The sequence below is a fragment of the Kryptolebias marmoratus genome, linkage group LG4 (assembly GCF_001649575.2).
Source record: "Kryptolebias marmoratus isolate JLee-2015 linkage group LG4, ASM164957v2, whole genome shotgun sequence".
Taxonomy (NCBI): Eukaryota; Metazoa; Chordata; class Actinopteri; order Cyprinodontiformes; family Rivulidae; genus Kryptolebias; species Kryptolebias marmoratus.
The window spans coordinates 19,981,576-19,993,439 of record NC_051433.1 but is presented as its reverse complement, the minus strand read 5'-3'; the positions used below and the strand labels follow the sequence as shown (position 1 = coordinate 19,993,439).

Here is an 11,864-nt window from a genome sequence, read left to right as displayed (position 1 = left end):
CCCCCGATGATAACCTCCAACTTATTTGTTTTCTCGTTTTTGGACAGAAAATCCGAACTTGTATGTTGTGGGTCACAACAGTAGCTAAATGTCCTCCAGAGGTGAGGGCTGCAAGGCAAACGTTTCACTTTTAGTTTGAGCTCCGAGAGGCCGATCCATCCTGCTGATGTTGGTGACGTTCATCACCTGCAGCCTCTTCAGCATTCCAACCATTTCTGTCCGAATCAGAGAGCTGCTCTGGAGTTGTTTTTTTTGTTTGTTTTTTTTAGTTGGAACAATACGGGACAGAATAATGTGATTGTCCTAGAAGGAGGTAAGGGGGTTTGTTGAGTCTTAACCATGAAGCTGATAGTACCCCAACCAGACATGAAACTACAGGAATTCAAGTGAACCTGGGCCGAAATGTCACCCCGCCCATCTGAAAATGTACACATTTCAATACAAATAAACTTAGTTGATCTGAAAAGTGAGACTGTTGTTTTTTTTGTTTGTCGTTCTGTTTTTTGCTTTTTTCCTCCACAAGTCGAAACTAATGCTGAGCATCAAAGCTAGAGAAGCCGTTCAAAAAGTACTGTAGTACATCTGATGCCCCTTTTCCACTGGTGCCCCTACGGCACGGTTCCACGCCTTTTCCATTATCCGGGATTCATGGAACCGTTCAGGTTCCAAGCCGACCCTGCTGGCCTGAAAATGCGACGTCAGACCACTGTTGGTCACTGATTGATTAGCGGGTGGAGTCACTGGTTGTATCCGAGCTACCCTCACAACAACAACTCGAGGCGCCATTTTTTTCGTTGCAATCGTTGGAGTGTCATTCTTGAACTTGAGAATGTACAAACCACACCGGGGTCCATCACTGAGGTGCAGGTGGCAGAGGCCAAAACCCAGAGTGAGCTAGATGGGTCGACTCGCAACGAAAAGAGGTGTCGAAGCTGATGGCCACTCATGGCTACCAGAGAACACCGCAGCAGTGTAGGAAGAAACGGGAGTGCGATTACCGTACGATAAAAGACCGCAACAGAAGGAGTGGTTCATACAACAGCTGCCAAAGATTATAGACGCACCAATCCTGTTACACTAAAAGGAACAAGTCAAACATGGCAGCAAAATCATATGGTTACAATATTCAAAAATAAAAAATAAAAGCACCAAAAAAAAGGAACAAACTTGACTAATTATCTTTAATGGAAAACCCTTTTTTTTTCAAAACAGAAGTCTTAAAAATAGAAGGAAACAACATGACAAGACTAGTACTAGCCACTACTAGTATTTGCCACTACTACCGCTTAGACATTACCTCGTTAGCTGTAATTCTGAGATATATTGGCTGTAGCAGCCATCTTGAATGCAGACGTTCATCTAGTGACTTCCTTTCTGAAAGTTTCAGTAAACGGTGCACCCACGGGCAAAAACCTAAACCTTTGGCCTTCGGTCAGTAAAAACTGCACGACGTATGTGCAGAAGTGGATTTCATGAAAACTTCACAGAAACCACACGGTGTCACAGTACAGCAGCAGGTTTTGAAAAAAAAGTACTAAATCAGAAGAGAAGCGACTTGGATCATACAGGAAGGTCTGAAGACCCTCCTGATTTTTAGGAGGGTCCAATCTGAGAATTGACTCGCTCTACAGAACCTGGCCGATCCAACACATTCATTCATTGTCTTCCACTCATCTGTGGAGGCAACCGGTCTGTTAGAGGAACCCAGACGTTTCTCTTCCCATCAACTCTCCAGCTCCTCCCTGGGAAATCCCAAGGTGTCCCCGGGCCAGAGAGGTGAGTTCTGGGTCTCCTGCCAGCGGGAAATGCCCGGAAAACCTCCAGAGGAGCAGCGTGTTGGCAACAGTGGAAAAGGAACCTGCAGCAGAACCAGAACCAGCCTCAGGATGAGCGACCATCTGCCTCAGTGGGCTGGGGTCTGAGAGGACAGGAAAGAGACACAGACACAGAAGAACTGGTCCCGGTGTGGTTTCTATGGGAGGAAAAACAAAGTAAAGCAGATTAATGACAGCAAACATGGAGAGCAGAGTGAGTAAAGACAGCAACAGAGGAAGGAAATGTGCTCAGTTTGTCCTCCAGCAGTCTAATAGCTGCAGAACTAAGGAATAGCTGAGGAAACCCAACTCAACCCTAACTATAGGATTTATTAAAAAAAGGAAAGTTTTAAGCCTAATCTTAAAAGCAGACAGAGCCTCACGGACAGAAACTAGAAGTTGGTTCAACAACAGAGGAGTCTGAGAACTTCATTCTACCTTTAGAGACTCTAGGAACCACGAGTAAACCTGAAATCTGTTAGGGAAATGTGGAACAATAAGATCTTTTTTTTATATAGAATCTGAAGCTTTGGGTGTTAGACGATTTTGATTTCTATTTTGAATTTGACAGCGAGCCAATGGAAGAAAAAAAAAAGTCAAGTTGGAGAATTTTTAAAATTAAATTAAATTTTATTTTACCTTGACAGATAAGAGAAAAAAACTCATTGCTGTGGTCGTAGATGGAAGGTACTGTACCTTTAAGAGCCTGCGTCTACGTCACCCTCCTTTCTTTTAAAGTCCAAGTGTCGCGCGCTGACGGGCACTTTGTTTCCTCCTCGCGCGCATCCCGCTTCCTTTGCCAACATGGCGCAGCAGTTCGTGAAGGCTCACGTTAAAGGCGACCGGGTGGTGGTGTTCCTGAAGCCCGGCTGTCGTTTCTGCAGCATGGCGGAAGAAGCCCTGTCCGAGTACGCCTTCAAGCCGGGCCGCTTCAAGTGCGTGGATATAAGTGCACGCGACGACATGGACAGCATCCAGGACTACTTCCGGGACACCACCGGAGCCCGCACGGTAAAGTCTTATAAATCATTATTAAAGCTGTTTTTTTTGTAGATGTTTTTGCTTGAAGTGATTGAATTAAATGGAAAACTGATATTTATTTTTGTGTGAGGAAAAAGTCATACATTTAGTAATGAATCATCAAGAGTTTTAGTACATTTCATGTTCAGTGTCAGACATCTTGTTTCTATAAATAAATAAATATATATATTCACCAAAATTCACCCAGATCATTGAATTCAGGTGTATAAAATCAAGCACCTCAGCATGCAAACTGCTTCTACAACCATTTGTGAAAGAATGGGTCGCTGTCAGGAGCTCAGTGATAGGATGCCACCTTTGCACCTGTGTCCTCGCTAATAAAAATTCCACGGTCAGCTGTTTTAGTGGGGCTACAACAAACAGGAAGTGACTGGGAAAAGGAACTCCTAATGCTTCAGCATAACAAGACATTTCCTGCTCCCAGCTTTGTGGGAACAGTTTGGGGATGACCTCTTCCTGTTCCAACATGATGACGCAACAGTGTGTCCTGACTTCAACCTGATAGAACAGAGACTGTGAGCCAGGCGTCTTCATCCAACATCAGTCTCTGACCTCACAGATGTGCTTCTGGGAAGAACGGTCAAACATTCCCATAAACACTCCTAAACCTTGTGGAAGCCTTCCCAGAAGAGCTGAAGCTGTTCTAGCTGCAAAGGGTGTGCCATCATCAGACTAAACCCAGTGGATTAAGAATGGGATGGCACTCAAGTCCTTTTTGTTCTGTTTACACAATTGTAGACAGAAATCTGGAAATACAAGTTTGACATGTACCCTGCTAAAACTCATTAAGATTCTGCCCCATCTGTGAGGAGGAAGCTGAACTGAAGCAAATCAAGCCTGCAGGAGAAATCTGACACCGAGAGCACAAACAGAAAGCATTCGCCCATGCTGGAAAAACACCCCTCTTTCTGATGCGGCTGAATCATAGCTGGAGATCAGAAATGAGAAATCCATGTCGGGATAAAAAACAGGAAGTGAGTAATGTGAAAGACACAGAGCTGACTCCACCCTAAAGGAGAAGCAGCTTGACACCCAACCCAGCAATCCTTTCAGCATACTTTCATTCACCTCCATCCCTGTTTTTTTTTGTTTTTCCCTCTCGCAGGTCCCGCGGGTGTTCATCGGCGAGCGCTGCATCGGGGGCGGCTCGGAGGTGAGAGCGCTGCACCAGAGCGGGCAGCTGGAGGAGCTGCTTAGGTCCATAGAGGCCCTGCAGTGATCCACCTCAAACCTCCAGGTACACGAACGCTGCTCGCGCCGTGCCGCCGAACCTCTTCGTCTCCACACACATGCTTTTGTTTGCTTTTAAATGGAGCGGGGCGATAAAAGACGAGGTTTGTTGCTTTCGCCCAGATGTTGGGAGGATTTAGAGTAATGGTGAACTATGGCAGTTTTTTTTGTTTGTTTGAGTCATTTTAATCTTTATGTTTTGGCTAAGGTAAATCAAATAATCCCTCCTTCTGCTTCTATTTGATCTACTTTAAAAGATGCTAGTTTTCATGCTGGACAATAATTCACTCAGCTGATAGTAACTTCAACTCTTGGCGGACGATCAAAACAGCAAAATCAAGCAGCTTATTATTATTATTATTATTATTATTAAAGGAGGATGTGACGAGTGTCGGGAAAACCTCTCCCTTTGGGATTTACAGGATGTTAGGAGAGGAGCCATCAGGCCACTGGGTGGTGCTGTTTCTCTACTCTGACGAAGCAGACTACAGGAGACCACAACTATCAGCTCAAGGTTCCCATCAGGAAGCCGGCGAGTAACAAACCACGACACAGCTGCAGGAAGAAGCAGGACGTTCGTTCTAAAAGCATGTCTTTTTATTTAAAGTCAGACGCTACGTTATGTACAGTCTGTACAGCTCTGGCCCAGTGGGACGTGAGCGGATGCAGCGCCGGGGTACACTCGGCTTCACAGTCCAGAGTTTCACCTCCTATTTACCGATGCCGCTGCGCAGGTGGAGTTCACACAGGACCAATGTCGCTTCTGTCCTGTCCAGATCTCAGTGATGTCTTTAGTGATGATAAATACACAGATTTCTGCACAAATACCAGCAGAACTAACTGGGACACTAACTACATCACAGGTACCGTGATGACGACTATGCACTGATTATTATTCATGAAATGTACAAAACATCACTAATAATTTTGTTTTGTTGACGGTTTCTCAGACAAATGTTGTCATACTTTCATTAAATCAGGATTTCCTTGACACGTTTAAGTAAATAGAGGTGAAACATTAGACTGTAAAGAAGTGCAACCGTGTTTAAAAAAAACAAAACAAAACAAAGAAGTACACGTATTGTATAGTTTACAAAAATAATTGCAGCACCATAAATCATAATCATCTTATGATTTTAAAACAATCCAGCAAAGAAACTGAGTAAAATAAATACTGTTTATTAACCCAGAGGCAGCGAGGTTTCCACTGATGGTTGTGATGTTTCACACACGGAGCTTTATTCTGCTCCGGTCCACACAAGGACCAAGATCATTTTTAGTTTTAATAATCCAAGAAGATGGCATAAACTCAAGTTCGACAGACTTAAAAGAAATGTCAATTATAAGAGTTGTTCTGGATTTGCTTTTGCTTCAAACTACAACCCCAGTTCTGAGTAAAATGTAAATAAAAAAAACCGAATGCTATGATCTGCTGATCTCCTAAACCCCACATTTTATTCACAGTGGAACGTAGTCAGTATATTAGATGTTTAAAGTAAGAAATTGTACTTTTGATAAAAAGCATTTAAATATGGTTAATTTTGAATTTTATGGCAGCAACACACAAAAGAAAACAGGACGGGGGCAACACAAAGCTGACACGAAAAAGAAACAGCTGGAGGAGTTTCACAGCTGATCAGGTTAATTAACAACAGGTCAGGAGGAGGACTGGGTATAAAAAGAGCATTTTAAAGAGGCTGAATCTGTCAGAAGTAAAGATGGGCAGAGGTTCACCTGCCTGCAAAAAACTGTCTAAAAATAGTGGAACAATTTCAGAATAATGTTCCTCAACAGAAAAACTGGGAAGACTTTGAGTTTCCTCTTATCTCCAGTTCATAATATCATCAAAAGACTTCAAGAATCTGTAGAAATCTCTGAGTTCAAAGGTCAAGACTGAAAGTCAGTACTGGATGGTTGTGATCTTCAGGCCCTCAGAAACCATCCAGAAACGCTGCCATCTTCTCTGAACCAGAGCTTGTTCAAAATGAGCTGAGGCAAAGAGGAGAACTGTTCTGTGGGCGGATGAAGTGAAATTTGAACCAGGAACGCCACGTCCTCCAAACTAAAGAGGAGAGGAACCATCCAGCCTGTTACCAGCACACAGCTTAAAAGCCTGCCTCTCTGATGGTATGGGGGTGCATTAATGCCTCTGACATGGATATTTGAAGCATCATGAAACAAAAAATCCAGCAAAGACTCAGGCCTGTTAAACAGCCAGAATCCTCCATCCGACCAGAATGGGACAACATTCCCTCCAAAACCTCCAGCAGCTGCTCCCCTCAGCTTCTAGATGTTTACAGACTGATGTTAAGAGAAGAAAAGATGTTTCACAGTGGAGAACATGACCCTGTCTTGTCTCTTCTGAGGTGTTTTGCTGCTTTTTTTTTTTTTTCTAAAAACAATACAATTTCTAAGTTTAAACATTTGAATAAAATAAGGATTTATGAGATTTGCGAATCACTGCATACCATTTTTATTTACTTTTTACACGTCTCAACTTTTCAAATAATGGAGTTGTGTAAAAAAAAAAAAAAAAAAAAAAAAAAACGGAAACAATTTTTTTTTTTTTTTTTTTTTTTCCAGCCTTTTTTTTTTTTCCAGTGAAAGCAAAATGGCCTCTTTTTGAACGGCCGAGGCTGTGGTTAAAATATACTCCATCTGGTATTCTGATTAAAAACGTATTTGGCTACAAGGTATTTACCGACGATGCATCATTCATGTGAAACCGTTGAGATTAAATTGGTCCTGCTCAAAAGCTAATCTGAGGTTCTGATATATTACAGATGGGGAGGAGTGAGCCCGCGCTCCCAGCTGCTTTAACCCTTCATGTCTGGACGTCGGTCAGCGCTCTGCTGGGAGTCCGACTGAAGTTTAGACTCTGGAGATGCTTCTCTGTAAGATATGCAGGAAGTGGACGTGTTGACAGTCTTTAAAGTCCACCAGAGCCCAAATGCGCCATTGTGGGTTTCTTATCCTGCGGCTATTCTGTGTCTGACTTGCAGCAGACGCGTGTCGTCGGGGGGTTTTACACAGATATCCTCATTTTGTCAACCTGATGTTTTTATTTGAAACAGCTAACACACAATGCTGGTTTGTTTTCAAACATGTTTGAAATCTGATATATATTTTTTTTAAGTCCTCGTGGTTTTCTTTTGCAATCACGTTTGATGTTCACTATCTTGCATCTGCCAGTAGAAATATAATCCATCACAGAGCCTCTGATCAGAGGCCAGGCGGTCGATTTAAAATCACATGGGGTTTCAAGGATCAGTCAGTCTGTATTGCCCAAGGTGAAGAAGTTCTTACACGAGGAGTCTTTCCTCTAGAGGTGGAGAGATGCTTCCCAGCTTTGATGTGTCTCTGATATTCCTTCTCTGCTCCGTTGTCCCTCGAAGCCCAGCTGTAATCCAGCGGGATTCTCCGCATTTCTGACGGCCATCCTCTTGTTCCTCCCTCTCTGCCCCCCTCCCCCCTCTCTCCACAGGGTTCAGGCCTCCAGGTGCGGTCACATGACCAAGCAGCGGGACTTGCGCAGTTTGCGCCGCCGCTGCTGGTACTCGCTGAGCTCCTGCAGGTAGCCCCTGGACGGCCAGCGTAGCCTCTCCACCTGCTCACGCTCCTCATCTGGAACACACACACACAAAGACACGAAGCTGTCAGCAAGCATCTCTGCGGCGCCCTCTGCTGATGGGGGGGGAAACCCCGTCAGGCGGAGATTTACCGCGCTTGGCATGCACCCTCCGCTCCGCAAACACTCGGAACTGCTTCGCTCGCTGCCATAAACACAGCCGAAAAGGATGAAATATCAAAGAATGTTTCCTCTGACAAGCATCAGTAAGCGTGTGCCCTTCAGTACCCGTCCAACGGCCATAAATGAGTCCCGTATGACTGATGACGACAATAAAATGTGCTTCTGCTACGTAATGTTGCCGTTAATCTTTGCAATTAGCCTGTTTTATCTGCTATCTGTTACCTGGTAAATGCTCAAACCGTACAGGCATAAATGGAGAGTATTAGGCAAACAATTAGTACAATTTACTGGCGAAGGGCTATTAAGCTGCAGTCTGAAATGTAAATACTACTACAGAGTACAAGAAGATAAAGGAGCCTGAAATACAGAGGTGTCTCAAAGAGATGGCTGATTATCTAAACTCAGTGAGTCAGTTCAGCATAAAACAAGAGAGTGCTACGAGGCAAAAACCCTTGAATGTATACTGAATTAAAACCACTTTAACTCCCAACTAACCTTTGATTATCATGTTTTACACCCTTACTGCCACTACTGTCCACCTCCGATGGGCAAAACGTGGACGATGACGGGTTTCGTCCATGTCTCTCTGTCTGTAGTCGTATTCATCTACAACTGATTTAACTTTTGGAGTCAGCCTGACATCGGCCAACAAAATGGCTGTCTCAGTCACGTTTTTACAGATACTGCGCTAAAATCTTCTGTGGTAGTAGTTGAGAGTCATCCATGGCGCGTGCTCTGCTGTATGACGTAGTGCACAATGTTTTTATTCAGGATGGACTAAAACGGCTCTAACTCAGTCATTTCTACACATAAGTTGATCTTGATGTAAAACTTGAGCATAATTAAATTATGAGACATCAAGTTTGACTTCTGATAACGGTTCACGCTGACCTGAGAGCTCCAGGAAGTCGGGTTTATGGCTAAAGATCAGGTAGTTGTTGGCGATGAAGTGGAGGAGCCAGACGTACAGCTGCTCTGCGTTGTGGCACTGAGGACGAAAGAAGAATAAGCCTCTTTAGAAAACCGTGTTTGTCAGAGTTCATCTGCAGAAGAAGGACAGCTTAAAAACACGCCTTTATTAGAAATGATCAGCGTTTTGTTTCGTCGGAGTCACTGACCTTTGCTCTGCGGAGGAGCCGAACCACGCTGATCCCCGTCGAGGCCAGCTCTCTGCTGGGCATGCTCTGAAGGTACGCACACACGCACACCTCGCACAGGTGCTGCAGGCGCTTCACCTGGTACATCTCAGCACAAACCAGCACGGCCATGGCCTGCAGCACACTGGCTGGACACACACACACAGCACCGTCTTTTATTACACCTATTTATCTCGTGTGACAGCAGCACACTTCTTAAAATAATGCAGATGTATCCATTAGCTTTCCTTTTAAACCAAGCATTTCGTAAGGGAATCAAAAGTTTAAAGACGCTCAGTGGAGTTGAATATTTAGCAGCTATTTATGATCACGTTTTGTCATTTGGAAGGTAAGGTAAACTTTTCCAGGCTAAACCACAGACTTCAAAATGTTTTACTGGGCTCTGATGTGACAGATCAACACAGAGTAGCACATAATTGTGAAGTGGAAGAGAAATGACGCATGGTTTCCAAAATTCAGAAAATAACAAATCCAAACAGTGCGCGGTTCATTTCTTTTCAGCCCCCTTTACTCTGATACCTGGAACTAAAATGTCCATCTGTGTGGTATTTAATCTCAGTAAAAATCCAGCTGTTATGTAAAGTTTCAGAATATTAGTGATCAAACAGCATCATGAAGACCAAGGAGCACAACAGACAGGTGTTGAGAAGTTTAAAGCAGGGCTGGGTCGTAAAACGATATGACGGAGCTCTGTTTGAGCCATCATCTGAAAATGAAAAGATTCTGGCACAACTGCAGACCTACCAAGATGTGGCCGTCCACCTAAGCTGACAGGCTGAGCAAGGATTGGGTTCATCTGGAGGAGCTGCAGAGATCCACAGCTCAAGTGGGACAATCGAACTGCGCCGTTGTTGAAAACCATAAGAAGTCCTGTTTGTAGTTTGCCACAACTCAGCAAACGTGGAAGGTGATGATCTGGTCAGGTGAGAGCAAAATGGGACTTTTTTTTACTTAAATCCGAAATGCTAAACTAACGCTACACATCTATCCCCACTGTGAAACATGGGGGTGGCAGCATCATGGTGTGGGGATGCCTTTCTTCAGCAGGGACAGGCCGACCCTGGAAGAAAACCTGTTAGAGGCAGCAATAGACTCGAGTCTGAGGAGGAGGTTCAACGACCCGAAACATCCAACCAGAGCTACAATGGAACGGGTCGGATCGAAGCCTGTTCATGTGTTAGACCGGTCCAGTCCAAGTCCAGAACCAGAAGCTGTGGCAAACCTTAAAAACTGCTCTTGAGCTATTTTCCAAAGAAGAATGGGGAAAGATTTTGGTCTTTATCTGCAAAGCTGGTAGAGCCAAACCCCCAAAAGACCTGCAGCTGTAATTGCAGCAGGAGGTGGTTCTACAAAGTACTGCCTCGAGGGGGGGCGGCGCTGAATACAAATGAGCGCCACACTTTTCAGATTTCATTTTATCTTTTTTTTCTAAAAAAAAAAAATGTTGAAAACCATGTCTCATTTTCCTTCCACTTCACAATTATGAATACCTTTTTCAGGGCACTGAGGTTTGCCCATCATACTGTAAAGACCTGAGATCACAAAAAAAACAGTCGTTTTAGGGGGGAAAGGCGGAACAACAGGATTGCTGAAAAGCACTGAGCCACATTTCAAAGCTGAACAGTTTCTTTAGTGGTGATGCAGCAATTTCAAATAAAACACAGGCTAAATTCAAAATAACTTCTTCCCAGCATTAATCCCAAACCAGGAATGCAGATGCTATGGATTTATAACACTGCAGCACGTCTTACTTCCACACTGTTCGCAGAAATCCTCTCATGACTCACACACTGAGTGGTCAGGATAAGGAAGCCGTCTTTGTTGTAACAGATGACGCCGACTGTTGCGTGACGGTAAACGATCTGATCCCCGATGCAGCCCGGTTCATGTTATTCATGCAACACACCACCTTCAGCGTGCTGCTCGTCCGCACACACACACCAACTCTCCCTCTCTCAGTGCTGCTGCTGCTGCCGTCAGCTGAGCCGCAGCAGCAGCACCGACGCTCTGCTCCTTTCTCGCTGCACAATTACTCAAATGAGCATTAAGTACGTCTCCTTTCCCGTGTTCAGAACACATCATCTGGCTGAAATGCTCCCGTAGCCCTGTTGCTTTTGACGTCTCGCCCCTTTTTTGTGGCCGACGCTCACAGAGCTACCTTGTCCTGACCTTGAATGCTGAGCTCTTACGTAACAGAGAGACGACTGCAGCCTCTACAACCGCTTCCACGTGTTTTTTTTTTGTTTGTTTGTTTGTTTTTCTCTGCTTGTGAATCTACATGAAGCTACAGCTGTGAAAACGGATACCATATCCTCGCAGCTGCGTGTTAAATTGAATTTGTTTCGCCGTTTTGTTTTGTTTTTGCTTGTGAATGAAGAAAAAAAACAAATCTGCCACACAGTAATGAGATGATCAGGTGGTTAGCAGCAATTATTATAATGATGTTTGGTTTGCTCAGACGACTGTAGTAAAATGTTTCAAAGGTGGATGACTGATAGTGCGTAAAACACAATCTGCAATTAAAATATTAATCTATTTGGTTCTTTTAGAATCGATAACAATCCTCAAATTTTATTATAAGAGGTTAAAAATGAGGGTATTATCTTGCTTTTTCATACAAATTCAGCTTTAGGTGCTTTTGTCAAAGCTTGTTATTCAAAAAGCATTTAGCAGGTGTTCAGAGATTCTGCAAAACACACCAAAAAAAAAAAAAAAAGACTTCTATGGGGCGCCGTTTGTAAAGGAGCTTGTGCTAAAAATTCATGCCTAAATTTTGTCACATTTAGCTTCTGCTAAAAATTCATGCCTAAATTTTGTCACATTTAGCTTCTGCTAAAAATTCATGCCTAAATTTTGTCACATTTAGCTTCT

General features: G+C 43.7%; 2 protein-coding genes and 1 long non-coding RNA gene across 5 annotated transcripts in view; 1 reads left to right on the top strand and 2 right to left on the bottom strand.

Annotated features, from left to right (window-relative positions):
- Positions 1 to 178: 178 nt before the first annotated feature.
- Positions 179 to 2,625, bottom strand: LOC119616978. Its single transcript, XR_005233096.1, has 2 exons — positions 2,511 to 2,625; positions 179 to 1,972 (listed from the first exon to the last, which is right to left on the bottom strand). It is a non-coding gene; the product is annotated as an uncharacterized LOC119616978 (long non-coding RNA).
- glrx (glutaredoxin (thioltransferase)) lies at positions 2,548 to 8,101 on the top strand. 2 transcript variants are annotated; one of them, XM_017422865.3, is made up of 3 exons: positions 2,548 to 2,825; positions 3,961 to 4,092; positions 4,508 to 5,816. In XM_017422865.3, the coding sequence occupies exons 1-2, from the start codon at positions 2,619 to 2,621 to the stop codon at positions 4,072 to 4,074; spliced, it is 321 nt and encodes a 106-aa protein (XP_017278354.1). In that variant the 5' UTR covers positions 2,548 to 2,618; the 3' UTR covers positions 4,075 to 4,092; positions 4,508 to 5,816. The 2 variants fall into 2 exon arrangements, with proteins under 2 accessions (XP_017278354.1, XP_017278353.1); XM_017422864.3 differs by lacking the exon at positions 4,508 to 5,816 and adding an exon at positions 7,570 to 8,101 and having other exon boundaries at positions 2,551 to 2,825.
- rhobtb3 (Rho related BTB domain containing 3) overlaps positions 6,642 to 11,864 on the bottom strand; it is a 25,615-nt gene continuing 20,392 nt past the window's right edge. Inside the window, exons 11-13 of one of the 2 annotated variants that reach the window (XM_017422862.3) lie at positions 8,955 to 9,121; positions 8,728 to 8,824; positions 6,642 to 7,709 (exon numbers count right to left, since the gene is read on the bottom strand). In XM_017422862.3, coding sequence (XP_017278351.1) covers positions 7,591 to 7,709; positions 8,728 to 8,824; positions 8,955 to 9,121 — 383 coding nt within the window. In that variant the 3' untranslated portion in view covers positions 6,642 to 7,590. Of the gene's footprint in view, positions 7,710 to 8,727; positions 8,825 to 8,954; positions 9,122 to 11,864 lie in introns of those variants that run through there. The other variant, XR_005233095.1, reaches the window with a different exon arrangement.

Bases quoted from the DNA above. Each gene is read 5' to 3' on its own strand.
- glrx (XM_017422864.3), top strand. From the start codon at position 2,619: ATGGCGCAGCAGTTCGTGAAGGCTCACGTTAAAGGCGACCGGGTGGTG. The intron at 2,826-3,960 runs GTAAAGTCTTAT...TCCCTCTCGCAG, and splicing joins ACACCACCGGAGCCCGCACG to GTCCCGCGGGTGTTCATCGG.